Here is a 15,056-nt window from a genome sequence, read left to right on the forward strand (position 1 = left end):
GTAAATCTAAATTGTTGAATATTATAATTAAGAAAGATGAATGGTGTTTGCAGGCAAGGATGCAAAGGCAATGAAAGCAACTCTCTTCTTCTCAAGTGCAACTCATAACATCAATTTGAATAAGATCTTCAAATTCATTATGGCCAAGCTCTTTAACTTGTCTTGGACCGTCCAGAGAAATCTCACTATTGGTGAGCACATTATTGACTTCTAGAGATTCAGGCAGCTGATAGTAATAGAGTTACGCGTACGTCATGAGTTCGAATATTGCAGCTGATAAAAGCCTGATATTTTAGTGGAAAAGAATAGAAGGACGGTCTATTATGTATCGAATTTCAAAATGAGGCCCGGTTGCTACATGTAGGTTACGAGTTTGAATGCAGCAAGCAAAAGCTTGATATTTAAATGAAGAAAGGTAGAAAGGCGACCTCATTTCGAGTTTTGAACCGCGCACCACTAGCCGAAATTCATTCTCAGCTATTACAAGAGAGAGAGGGGGAAAAAGAGTATTATCTTTGGTGTTCCTGGTATTATCAGATTATCTGTAAATGGTCCACTTTTTTTTCTTTTTTCTTTTTTTTTTTGGTGAAATGGTGTAAATAGATACTCAAAAAACCTTTCTTTGCCTAGAAAAATTCAGAGAGAGAAAAAGATAGAAAAATGAGAAGAGATAGTGAATAGTCTTAACTTTAATGTGTCATTCTTTTTACCGGGGGATACTTCCCATTCATTTTCCCAATTGTTAGTTGTCGACACGTATTTACGGAACTAAACTTTTTACTAAGAGAATTCAAAATATATATAAACAAATAAACACACAAAAAGGCCAAAGAAATTCAACTCCTAATTGTATATATAAAAAGTAATTTAACCTTTTATATGCAATGTAGTTGAGGAGCGTGCAAGTTGATACAAATACCATTGTTAAAATGAAGATAGATAAAAGCATGACCAATTTTCGTGATGGGATGTTAATCCACTATCCGAAATCATTAGATTCAATTTCTATGACAACGAAATGGAAAAAGAGAAACATTCACTAATTAAAGGAAATGTGAGTGCACATTCACAAGTAACAACCTAATCAACAATTACATAATCCCATTTATGGGGGAACTAAGAGCTTATAAACAAACTGGAGCAACCATACAGAATGGTAGAGCCATATAAACCAAAATTTGCATTAGCATTAAAAAAAACTTTGCAAGCAATGGCCAAATCTCAAGCACATTACACGATTTCAGCTGAGCACTTGCAATGGCTATCATGCTGGTAAACTCGGCATACCAAATATCTCATAGTCTGAATAAAAGCGTCCAACATCCTATAGCCAAATCGATGCAAATGACACGTCTGTGGAGCATTTAAGCGACTTTCATCATGCTGAGTTCTCGTGAAGTAGCACATACTCTCGGCTGCAAATATTCCCGTCAAAACATTAATGAAAAACGTGCCGGAGAGCGTTTAGAAACAGTCCATTAAAAATCACCTTTAAATTTTAAGATACAGAGTTAATTCAAAAGTATCAAGTGCAAACTCCTCACGGCAAAGCGGGTGTAGATGAAAGAATAACATAAAACAAGCTAATTCAAACTCCTAAATCAACTCCAAAATCTTGTTAAGTTGTGTGAGAAATTGCATCTATGATAAAATGAGCAATTGGAGTCAATGATGTTGATGGGAATTGAAGATATGAAATGAAGTAAAGCAATAACGGGGATTTTAATCTAAAAGAACAAAAATAGCAAAAAGATAGAAGTAAAGCTCAGATAAGAGACTTATTCAAACTATCAACATAATTTTTAGAAGATAAAAATGAAGCGTGTAAATTCAAGCAAGTTAGTGAAAGAAACTTACCTACTATTACCAAACTTAAGAGTATCCTTTTCAAATAGCTCATAGTATCTCTCTGGCTCAATACGAGTTTCCTGCAAACAAGAAAGTGAAGGTCATCAAACCATGGGGAAAACCAATCTTATCCTCTACACACAACCTTATACATTAAGAGAGTAGAAAAGCAAAGCATGACTCACATTAATGAAAGTACCATTAGTGCTCCCAAGATCCATTACATATGGCCTACACACCCATTAAACAGACAATTGTCAGTAAGTTATACATAGAGATTTATGTCACAAACTTGTATCAAACAACTGAGCGCCACAGTCGCACCGCACCTTACTTGCTTCGATGAAGTGCCATCAGGATTGTCCTTCTCAACTTGCCTATAATCCAAATAACCAAATATCAAAATCAAACAGACTGTCAAATTTTGAAAGCTGAATTAGTACTTGAGACTATATTGTACCTGTACTGGAGGACGGCATGTTGCTTGCTGCAAGATGGGTGATCCGTAGGAATGTCTGCAACCCTCCTTTCTCTCCCAAAAAGATAACAACTTTGGCGGTGAACATACAGAGGCTCTACAAAAAGGAAACTACATCAGATAGATCATTCTCCATTACCATTAAATATCCCGTAGGAAAGCGAGATGAGAGTAAAGGACGGTAACCCAATGTAGGGGAGCTCAGTGATGCAACCACTACAATATTCATAACGAAGACGATTTCTTTCTCTCTCTTTTGGTTTCACAGGAAAAGAGGGGGGGAGGGTGTTGAAGTCAATCGAATATGCAGACAGGTTGAAGGAACATAATTCTCGAATAACCGAGAAGTGCACCAAATAGATGATACTCCCTCCGTTTCAATTAATGTGAACCTATTTCCTTTTTAGTCCGTGCCAAAAAGAATGATCCCTTTCCATATTTGGAAACAATTTACTTTTATGCAATGATTTATAGCCACACAAAATATATGTGCCTCATTTTACACCACAAGTTCAGAAGTCTTCTCTTTTTTCTTTAACTCTGTGCCCATTCAAATAGGTTCACATAAATTGAAACGGAGGGAGTATAAGATAATGTCATGTCCCTCCATTTGAGATGTCATAGATTCCATCTTGATCCTGCCAAAATCCACTTTAACGATTTAAAGTAAAAGGTCAAAGACATCCACCCTCACACTAACATCCATATATCACAAGCTTAATGTTTTTCAAGCTCAATGAAACTTGTTCCGCCAAAATATTCGGAGTCAATTAGACATACCTCTCCTGTACTTACCATGTGACAGTCACACTCTCGTTTAATTAAAGAAATGAAAAACCTACCCCTGCTACTTTGGCATCTCCTGAGTTTTTCCTCTACCCTTGTTTCTCAAAAAATGGAAAATTGTAACATCATGGAAAGTCACGACCTACAACGTATTATAGTAATATTTAGTTAGTAATCGCGTAGTTTCTTTTCTTCAATGTGTATTATCATATATTGTTTCATTTGCTTTGTATCTTGCTATTGTGCAGTCATATTTTATTTGATACCACGACCATGCTCAAATTCTTTTCTTTCGAGCCCAGGGTATATTGGAAACATCCTCTCAACCCCACAAAGGTAGGGGTAAGGTCTGCTACATCCTACCCACCCCAAACCCCACCTGTGGGATTACACTGGGTACTCGTCTTCGTCGATAAAATGCATGAATCAGTTACAAAAATACAAGAGAAACCTATAAAAGAAAGCCATCAGATTAATTCTCAAACATGCATGCATACCATCCTATGTAACTCTTAGGAAATACAGGTTTCTGCAAATTTACAAACGAAGAGGAGGATCATTTAGTTTTGTTAAACTGCTGGGAATCTCATATCGTTCTGCCATAGTTCATCTTTAAACGCAACCAAAAGTCAGATAGGACATTAAGGAATATCAGTTGTAATGGATAGTTATGATTTCTACCGACCATATTACAAAGAACAAAGACATCAGTAAACTTTTATTATAATGGGAGTATTTTTACAAAGAAAGAGGGGGTGGTTTCTAAAACTTGGAAGTACAAAAACCTCCCTCAACATAATTTAATGATCTTTTAAATAGAGGATCGATACAACAAACTGCTAAAATAAAAACAGTAAAATGGCCAACAATATTTTCTAGCCGACAAACGAAAAAGTAAAAGGTACAATAATTTAAAACAAACAAAAAGCTAACAAACTTTATTAAAGTTTGTGCTTCCTTCATTAAAGTTGATGATCCCTTTATTAAAAGTCTTCGTTCAGCATTATTGTTGGGTCCTCTTATCATTTCATTTTTTATTTTCCCTTATCACTTGCTTGTGAGGAAGATTTCTTCCACCTGGCTCTTAAATTTCTTCAAGAACTCATCAATATCTGCGGTATTATCGAAAGGCTGAGATTCTCCTGCTAAATTATTGTCCTCATCCTGATTATCTATAGTATTAACTGAGGCCATTGATATATCTAAAGGCAAGGAAGGTTATTAACCGTTTCCTTGATTTTTCTATTAGCTTGGGTATGATTCTCAGTCCAAGCTTTAGGAATCTTTTTTAATCTGTCATATAAAATAGATCTATCTTTGGCCAAATCTTTATAAAATGGCGAAATATAATTCAAACTTTCAAGAAATCTCTGAAGTTGGGTTTTATCACTAAGATTTTATAAAATCCAAAAACAAGGATGATATTCCACCCTCATACTCTAATGCCCTTACTGAGGATGATCATCAGGACATAGCTTCATATTAGCAAAGTAATAATAGAGAGGTAATACTTCTCCTTGAAACTAACGACCTTCAATGGAAGGATGAACCTTAGCAAATAATGCAAAGGTATTTGGACTCAGCTTCATACGCTAATCATACTTATAAATACAGGATGGATTATGAGATGATTCTCTCTTCCATCGGATCGGGAGAATTTCAACATTTTTATCCTGCAAATAGCAGAAAAGTTAACAACTTTTCAAAAATTATAATAAAAAAGATCTTTACTCCACAAGAATGGGGAATAAGTACACTCAGAGAAAGAGAATATCTCCATCCTGAGTAGAAAATCCCTGTTAAATTCAATTACTGGGACTATGTTGAGAGTTTTAATAAAGCTTTATCATATGAAAATGCTAATAAAAAGCATTCTTGGTTTATTAAAATATGTGCTAATGTTTATAAACAACATACCAAATTGGTTTTGTCAATGGTGGATAAATTATGGTCCATCAGTAAAAATGCTACCAGAACCATTCAAAAGTTTATATACTAAATGGGTCGAGGTTTCTCCTAAATTAATAGACTTGAAGAATGATAATACATTTATTGAAGGAATTGCTAATATGTATTTCTTCATTAAATTTTCAATTCCTTGGATCATGAAAAGGTCTGTGGAAGTGGGTTATACCCCTCAAAATATTCCTTGTCTTCATAGAGTTTTTTATACAAAATTCTGGAAAAACTCACTCAAAAGTCGGACAATGGTAATATCCATGGACAAGAACTGATTGATCAAATTACTACAACTATAGCCAGTATTCAATTAATACAAAGCATCAGAAAGAGGCTCATAGCCCATTCAATCACATCGCAAGACGACTTCAAATGAAGTAAGGACTTATGTCTAACTCAGAGATTTTAGCTTCTTAATGGAAGAAGTTAAAAATGATTTAATGGAAAACCTAGAAATTGAATTGCCTTTAGATATATCAATGGCCTCAGTTAATACTACAGATAATGAGGATGAAGACAATAATTTAGCAGGAAAATCTCAGCCTTTCGATAATACCGAAGATATTGATGAGTTCTTGAAGAAATTTAAGAGTCAGGTGGAAGAATCTTCCACACAAGCAAGTGATAAGCGAAAAATAAAAATGAAATGATAAGAAGACCCATCAATAATGCTGAACAAAGACTTTTAATAAAGGGAACATCATCTTTAATAAAGGAAGCACATACTTTAATAAAGTCTGTTAAAGTTTTTTGTTTGTTAGCTTTTTGTTTGTTTTAAATTATTATACCTTTTACTTTTTCGTTTGTCGGCCAGTTTACTGTTTTTATTTTAGCAGTTGGTTGTATCGATCCTCAATATAAAGGATCATTAAATTATGTAAGAGGCAGGTTTTAGAAACCACCCTCTTTCTCTCTTTGTAAAAATACTCCAATTATAATAAAAGTTTGCAGTTTGCAGTATCTCAACTTCTTCTGAGCACAAGTTACAAGTTTTCGATAATTTTCTTTTTATTTTGTTTTAAATTTTAATTTAGTATTCATATTTAGCCTAAATGATAGGCTAAACACCTTGTGTTAAACTATATCACACTAGACTACTAAATATTATGGTGAAAATGCTTTAATTAGTTAAGATTCACCAAAGATGGTAATGAGGTCGGACAGAGAATAACGCAAGCGAAATGTTTAAATTCAGGCTGATGGTCCTGTTTGTTTGCCCGCTGAGCCGAGGTGGCGTTAGGGCTGTTTTTGGATCTGTTCTGAGTTAGACAACCTCCATGCCAGGGTTATTGACCCAGTAAAAAGTCCCTCTGTAGTATCATCTTACCGTGCAATCCGCCGCTATTTAAAAGATAAAAGGAAGCGTGTGTACTCAAACTTGCAATACTACAATGTGCTAGTTATTGGCAGAGTGACACTACAATTTTGAATGCACATAGAAGACATTTGTTAAAATTGAATATTTCAAGACATACTTAAAAAAAAAAAAAAAGAAGAAGAAGAAGCAAATGGGCCATGAATGAAGCAACTCAAAAGAAACATACACTACGGCGAAAGAATGAATAAATAGAAGGATCCAGCAAATGTACCATTAAGGACTTCACCACCCTTAAAGACATACAAGCGCCATCTTATGTCGGGTTTTCTAGCATCTGGTGGCTCATTGAAGAGAAGTGTTATACCTGGCATGAAACAACATACAATGAGGAAAGTCAAATATATAATAGAGGGGTATTCTCTTTGTTAGGTGACAAACACGAAGCCAAGATATGCTCTCTCTTTTTCCTCTCATGCTCGAACATAAGGCAAAATCTCCTATCGCCGACAAAGTGTTCATTTTCTTCCCAATAATTTCACTTTCAAGACATCCACAGTATATGTTAAAGTTCCTTTTTTTTTTTTTTTTTTTTTTTTGTGGAGAAACCATAGTTAAGACCATGTTACCCGTAATATGGACAATCAGTTAAACTGTATTAGTTTGTGGGCGGATCAAGTTCACAATGTTACAAGCTGATAAGACCTAGAGCAATCCATGCCTGAAAGCCTCACGGCTCACTTGATCCAGTTTCATCAATACCTCAAAATCTAGCTTCAGGTTTCAATAACTTGTTGGCAGCAAGACATCAAGGTCACCAATGCTCAAGACTAAAGTAAAGATACTTGAGAGTTGAGATTATGTGTGGATTTTCTCTCAAATTAATTTGTATGGTCTTTCCACTATATGCAGCAAATAACGACTTTGTGGAAGAGAAATGAACTTTGCTTATGAAAAATGAACAGATCAAATAATTTCCCTTCAATCCAGAAGCCCATTAAGGTGGTACCGGCGGCAATAATAGAAGGATGAACTTGAGATCTTTTAATAAGAATACAGAAACGAGCTCCATGGGAAGATTACCCAAAAATCCACTGGAATTTTGAATTTACTAACTCTCGGGAGAGAAAGGCAATATAACTTGCAAGAGAAGTAGCTGCAATAAGAATGTAAACTCATTCATCAAGTTAAAGCCTTTAGCAACTTTAGTCGCTAGTCATTACCTCTTACTCGATTAGTTTCTTCTGCAAGCTTTCCAGAGAGCTCAAATGAAGGCTTATCCTGTACATCATAGAACCAATAAATAATGTTATTACAATCATCTAATTAAGCTACTAATCAAAAGGCTGTAAGATCCACATATCTACATAATAACTGCATAATAACAATCAGTTAAAGTGAGAATAAACACAGATCATCGTCACCCCAAAATCAGGAAGGACGCCCTTTTTCTTTGTAATTTAAAACAAAATAAAGGAAACTGCGGGTCAAAATTGATGGAATGAAACTCAAGGTAATTTGGGAAGAAATAATACTTTATTTTTAGCTTCCAAGGCCTTCTCAGCTTCCTCCATTTTAGATAAGGAGTCATCTTCACCATTCCTGCCCAAGCAAAGGAATACTTATTAGCAATTCAAGCTTACATACTTCTCACAGAAATTCAAGTCTATATGCAAGCACATCAGGAGAACATACCAGATGTTCACGAATTAGAAATCTTTGCAACAAGTAAAAGAGAGATTCAAAAACTCAGCAGTAAGCAGCAGCATCCATACAACAAAATCACTATATTGACCCACTAAGCACAGTACTTTAAGGCTTTGAGAAAATTTATTATCAATATCCCTATTAGTACATAAGTAAAGTAATAAAAGTCAAATGACTTATGAGCTTATAGAGCTAAGTGCCTAATATATGGTAACATAGCACGTTACTACTGTCAATCAGCAGTACAACAGGAATACCCAGGACCCTGAGATTTACTGCCCAAATTCACATTGTTTAACAGCCTAGTACAAATATGTTAAGCTATCTACAAAAGAAATATTCCAGTATGTTTGGAATATCTGTCCCAATGATGCTAATTGATGCACCATTTACCAGGATTCAAAAAATAAATTCATTAGATAATGCAAATTAATACATGTAATTGTGATGATTTCTCCTCCAGACTAACCTGCACTAACAATTAATTTAACCTTTGTTCCATTAAAACAAATGTAATTGTAGTCAAGCTAAATCCTTAATCTCCAAATACAATTTAAACTATTCATAAAAGGAACAGGAGGGAGCCAGTCTAAACCATCTTGCTCAACCAAGCATGAGAAAGATGGCAATTTACTCCAAAATGTTCAAAATTCATCAAAGCATGTGTTTATACGTTCCTATGACCACTATGATCAGCTAAATCTACTAAATTAATATTCTAATGGAGAGATAAGGCAGCAACTCACCTGTGTTCACCTCTCCTTGAACTTGTCCCCTGCACAACAGAAGCACCTAATAAGAGCTCAACTTTAAAACTACAGTAAGTGTAAGCTATCAACCATATTTTCTTGCTTTACATCTTTCATCATTACTTTGCTTCCCCAGTCTAAATGGGAGATAAATAGAAAGAAAGGACAACTCAGTGGTGAATCTGTCAAAGAGTACCATAAGTTCTAAGGTTTGTCACAAGCAAGTAAAATGCAGGCATCGTTAGTTTCATATAATGGTAAAAGTTAATGTGATCGAATATCACCAGACACCTCAGCATGTGCTCTACTATCCCCTGCTGCAGGTGATCTCGATCTGTGCCGACTCCTATGCTGACGTTCTGAAGGTGAAGCCGATCGGCCATTTCTTGACTTATGAGATCCATTATCTATTGCGTCCTTTCCTGATTTTTTCTCTCTCTTTTCACCGTGCATCATTCTGTCAGAATCCTTTTCCCTATGTGTAGTCCTATCGCTAAATCTTCCATGATTTTTCTCAGGCTCCCGCTCCCTCAACTTTTCTTCAGTCTCTCGTTCTGCTCTCCTTAGTCTTTTTGTTCGTGGTGAGGGTGAGCGAGATTCAGGCACCATTTTGTCAGAATCCTTTTCCCTATATGTAGCCCTACCACTAACTCTCCCGTGATTTTTCTCAGGCTCCCGCTCCCTCGGTTTTTCTTCAGCCTCCCGTTCTGCTCTCCTTAGTCTTTTTGTTCGTGGAGAGGGTGAGCGAGATTCAGACAACTTTCTGTCAGAATCCTTTTCCCTATGTGTAGCCCTATCACTAGCTCTCACATGATTTTTCTCAGGCTCCCGCTCCCTCGGCTTTTCTTCAGTCTCTCGCTCTGCTCTCCTTAGTCTTTTTGTTCGCGGTGAGGGTGAGAGAGGTTCAGGAGACGGCAACTTGGCACGTCTAGGAGACCTGGCTCGGCCTGAAGACCTCTCTCCCTGTAACAACTTCGAATCTGGAGACCTTGACTTAGCTTGTTTGGGAGACTTCGTGCGACTTGAGGGTTTCTCTCTGATTGGGGAGATTGATTTTCTACGCTTTGGGGACTTATTGCGACTAGAAGGCCTCTCTCGAGCAGGTGAAAGCGGAACAGGAGATCTTGACCTTGCACGGCTTACAGGCTTCTCTGCTACAGCTGAACTTGCAGCATGTGAACTCCTTTTCCGAGCTGGTGACCTTTCCCTGTGTGAAGGGCTCCTCCTACGAGGAGATCCACGACCCCTGGCAGGTGATCTAGAGTCACTGCGCCCCATTATAGAGGTTGAATTGACCGGTGAATCTTCTGAGGCAAAAAGTTTAAAACATAGGATTAATCCTTCAGAAAAACACCCATAAGCAAAATCAAAATTATTTGACAAGTACAAAAATCCATCACTCTTTTAGACAACCTACCCATTTGGAGCACATAACCAACAAAAAATCCAATTCTTTAACAATACTAAAGTTTTTGAAAGAATTCACACACATACACAAGTTACATTTTCCACAATATGCTTTCATATCCTGAGACTGAAAATTATATTACTCCCTTTGTTTCGATTTACATGATACTCTTCATCTCAGTAACTTTCACTACTTTGAAGCTTCAAATCTTATATTTTTGATACGACGTCTTCCCTAACAAACTACATTGCACCTTTTTTCTAACAAGTTCTTCTACAACCACTCTATGTTGCTTGGACTCTACAAAAATGTTGCCGCACCGGTGTCTAACCCAAAAATGCACTACTTTTGAAGGATCCAACATGCACACGTCAACATTTTTCAAGAGTCCGAGCAACATAGGATAATCCAGACAAAGCCAAATTAACACTTTAAACTCATGTCCAGTTAAACAGTAATTTAGAAGTAATTTCATACATTAACCTTGTTCTGCTGGTTGACAAATTACATATACACACTGTTACAGCATAACATTTTACTCCGAACAAACACATTGCACCTTAAATATTTTCTAAATAACTATAAAAACCTTAACTTTAATACCAAAAAGGAACCATAAGTATCCTTCAATTGCAAATAATTCAAAAAATACGCAAATTGCATCAATTTTTTTTTTTTTTTTAATAACAAAAACGAAGTTAATAAAAGTAAAACCTTTAAAATTACTCGTTTTCTATTGAAGAGTTGTTAGTGTGAAGGTTGCATATATAGTTTATAAGCGTGAATTCAAACAATACTCAAATTGCATCAAATATATATATAAAAAAAAAAAAAAAAAAAAAAAAAAAAAAACTCGAAGTTAATAAAAATAAAACCTTCAAATTATTCATTTGCTAACAGAGAGTATATACATATAGTGTGAAGAAGTGGAGTTTTTACCCAAAGCTGATGAGGATTAGGGTTTATCTTGCATTGGAAACCATAGGAGAAAACGATAGTAAATTAGTGATGATAGTGTTTGGATCTTCGGGTTTTTGGGCTTTTTGTAGTGGGCTTTTGGGCCAGTTTTTTCAAAACACATGTTGGGCTTCTGACGGTTGGTTATATAGAAACACACGGCCGAAGTGCACAAATATCCTATTTTGGTATCGCGTCATTTAAGTAATACCCGTCTTGTGTTTTTCTTTGCACGAATATCCACTTTGTGCATGAAGCTTCGCAACGACGTTCGCATCTAAAAGTGAAGGCCGAACATTAGACGTTTTCTGCTTGATGTTTGGTATGTCTTGCTAGGTCAAATTTCGAACATTTTTTTAGTGAGGTACGTGTAAAAATTGGTTTAAATTTCAGTCATGTATGTCTGGATTTTTTCATGTATGCATGATCTTCAGTCGTATATGACTGAACTATACGTAAAAGTAGACTGAAATTTCAGCCATGTGTATCTCAATATTTTTTGTCAAAAATAATTTTTCATGTATGTCCTCACCTCAGTCGACAGTCATACATGACTAAAATACATGTAAAAAGTGGCTGAAATTTCAGAGTTGTGCTCCTGAACAAAAGGTAATAATTTGTTCTTTGAATTTTAACAATCTAACATGATTCATCACCCAAATCTACTCTAAATAAACTCAAATTTGAAACATAACTTCCATATATTATAAAGAACAAACCTCAATCATCAATTTGTCAAAAACACAACAAATCTAACAAACCCATTTAACACACTTTTTTTTTTCAAGTATGATTGCATTTCTCTTTTTCAAGTATGCTTGCATATCTCTTGCATATATGCATGAACTACATGTAAAAATGGGCTAAAATTTCAAACATTTGCGCCTGAGCAAAAGGAGCGAGAAGAAGTTGTGGGGCACTCGTACAAAAAAAAAAACATAAAGCGGGTATTACTTAAATAGCGCGCCCAAAATAAAATACCCATAAAATTTTTACTAACTCATTAGAAGAACTTTATACCAATCCAATAAATTCAGGTTAACTTTCTAAAAAAATTGTATGAAATAATGGCTGCTCCAACTACATATGGTTCGAAACATCGAATGTTTACACTAGAATTTACTCAAACTAAGCTATCAAGAGTAGCATATGATATATGATAATAAACGTGAGTAGTTCATGTTACTTGAAAATTATCGTGAATGTGACCTTTCTTACAATTATACAATTATTACATATATATAATCAAAACCATCACACTCATTTTAAGTACATAACTATCATCAGTTACCTCCACCACTATTTGCGGTTGGATAACCATCATTGCTAACTATGTTTGCGATTATCACCCCCTCCCCCCTTATTAATTGTCTTTAATGTACAACCACATCAATAACTATCATCGTCACTAATCATCACAATTAACTATCTCTATCACGACCCTAACCACATCTATCACCAATTACATGTATTGTTATTACAACCAAACACTATACAACCAGCTGCCAACCAACCCTATCCACATCCCACTGGTGCCACAATCACAAGTCGCTACCAGTGTTTTCAGATGTGTTTTCGGGACGAGTTCCGGCGCACCAAAAAACGCTCCGGGGCGCAATTGAAAGGCGTAGATCCATAGGGTGTATGTCCTAAAATTTGAGGCGTAAGTTTCGGGTGCAAAAGCGTAAGCCCCGGGCATAAAGGCAGGGCTTACGCCTCGGGCGTTAACTTTGATTTTTATTGTTTTAAAAGTATTTTTGCTATAGATTATGATTTTAATATTGGTGTGTGATATTTATGTTGTATGTTACATGTTTTCATTTTCTAGTGATTTTTCCTAAAATATATAAATAAATAAAGCAATTTTCATAGAAAATAACACTGGCATAAATAGTTTTTTTAGATGAGTGTGTCTGATATTGATAGGATAGAGAATTCATAGCACTATGTTCATGAAGCAACTTTATTCATTTTTGGTCATTGCTCTTACACTTTTTGCCCTTCTCCTTCGAATATATAAATAAAAATGAGTGCAAATATTAGTTGAGGGTGGAAAAAACTAGTCGATCAGGGGATTGATGGTGAAGTGAATGAAGATTTCATTTAATGATTATCTAGGTTATTATCATTTTCGTGTTGTTACCTTTCTCGAATAATAATTATAATAATTTTTTAATATTATTGGTGATTTATTTGTAGAATTTTAATGAAAATTTTACTTTTACTTATTTTTTAGTAATAAAATTATAAAATTGAAGATACATGAAATATACGTCACGCTGATCCATGAAACTTATGCCCCGTGTCTCGGGGGCTTACAGCTCGCCCCGTACTGTGTGAAACGCCTTGTCTCGTGTCCCTGCCTTTTAAAACACTGATCGCTACCACTTCCAATGACTTCTATCTCAATTGTTAGCTTCCATAATCGACCACCTTCACCATCGACTTAAATTGCTAACTACCAGCACTGGTGAAGAATACTACTCACCACCTTTGCTTATATAATATTTAATCCCTTTCATTTTTGAGAAGGTTCATTGTGTATGATTTTTCAAACTCTTTTGAATACTTTAGATGGTTAGCTGTGTTAATTTAGAGTAACATGTGGTAATGATTCTATTACACCAGACTCGTTACATAAAATAAGACTTTTCATTGTTACCTAACATGGAATTCAGGATACGATACAAAAAAAATTTAACAATCAAACCAAATATTGTATTTAAACTAATAATACAATATAATAGTTAACAACCATCCAAATAAATTGTTAGTTAAAAATTAAGACCTATTCAGATCAAATAAATATTTAGATCTTAATATAAATAAATGTATTTAATGACTTAATATTTAAGCCATTCAGATTCAAACATCTAGTAGTGTAAACAAATGAGGCCTAGACATCTTAAAGGTCTACCTGGCACTGGATGTGTTTGCTTGTTCGGTCAGAGTATATTTTTTCTGAAAAGCAGAATCAGCCACGTTTCACAAACTTCCCCTATTTAAACTTTCCAAAAGACAAAAAGAACAAATCATCTTTTCTGTTTTTAAAACTCTCCATCCAAACATGGCCTTCTCCTCTGACTACCCCTAAATCCCAAAATCCACCCCTCAAATTCAACAAAATTACACATTGCCCCTCTTCCTCAAAACTTCCTCCTTCCATTACTTGTGCCCTTACAGAAATAAAGATACTGCTCATATTAAAATTTCAAGATATCTTACTAATCAGATTTAGCCCATCTTATCTTAATTACACTAACTTTTAACTACAAGCAAATCTAAGGGTCGTTTGGTAACTAGTTATTTATGTATAAAATTAATATGTTGTTTGGTTTGCAATTTAAAAAACCCGCATAACTGATACATATATAAGGTATAATAACTAATCCATGCATAAGCACTAAATAATGGATAGATTTCCTCATAACTAATCTCTGTTTTACTAATACTTGCATAGCTCTATAACCAACTACCAAATGACCCCTAAAAGTTTAAAAGATCGTTTGGTACGCGGAATAAGGTGAATATTCCAAGATTAAAGTTGAAATTAAATTTATAATGCATTTATTTGACGGCCCCATCTGATCCCATTAAATTTGAAATTATTTTATTCTAGTTAGTTTAGAAATTATAATTCCGAGACTATAATATCGGGCATAATTTTATCCGCAAACCAAACGAGCCTGAATGAATATTTTTCTGAAAGGCAAAATAGCCACGTTTCACAACACTCCACCGTGTCACTACTACCACCCCTATTTATTAAACTTTCATTCATCCATATATATATATTGTTGAGCTTTCCAAAAGACAAACAGAACAATTCAGCTTTTTTGTTTTTAAAAC

The 15,056-nt window shown here is 35.0% G+C and overlaps 1 protein-coding gene across 3 annotated transcripts; it reads right to left on the reverse strand.

The window, feature by feature from the left end:
* Nucleotides 1–1,019: 1,019 nt before the first annotated feature.
* Nucleotides 1,020–11,336, reverse strand: LOC132046625 (FHA domain-containing protein DDL). Of its 3 annotated transcripts, none has more exons than XR_009412754.1 (11): nt 11,190–11,329; nt 9,134–10,149; nt 8,840–8,868; nt 7,922–7,988; nt 7,610–7,667; nt 6,661–6,753; nt 2,309–2,423; nt 2,183–2,225; nt 2,034–2,079; nt 1,858–1,928; nt 1,020–1,415 (listed from the first exon to the last, which is right to left on the reverse strand). XR_009412754.1 is itself a non-coding variant. In XM_059437310.1 (11 exons), exons 2-11 carry the CDS (start codon nt 10,118–10,120, stop codon nt 1,379–1,381), a joined length of 1,551 nt encoding a protein of 516 aa, XP_059293293.1. In that variant the 5' UTR covers nt 10,121–10,146; nt 11,190–11,336; the 3' UTR covers nt 1,020–1,378. The 3 variants fall into 3 exon arrangements, 2 of the variants coding, with proteins under 2 accessions (XP_059293293.1, XP_059293292.1); XM_059437310.1 differs by having other exon boundaries at nt 2,178–2,225; nt 9,134–10,146; nt 11,190–11,336; XM_059437309.1 differs by having other exon boundaries at nt 2,178–2,225.
* Nucleotides 11,337–15,056: the final 3,720 nt, after the last annotated feature.

This window comes from Lycium ferocissimum, chromosome 2 (genome assembly GCF_029784015.1).
Source record: "Lycium ferocissimum isolate CSIRO_LF1 chromosome 2, AGI_CSIRO_Lferr_CH_V1, whole genome shotgun sequence".
In the NCBI taxonomy this organism is placed as follows: Eukaryota; Viridiplantae; Streptophyta; class Magnoliopsida; order Solanales; family Solanaceae; genus Lycium; species Lycium ferocissimum.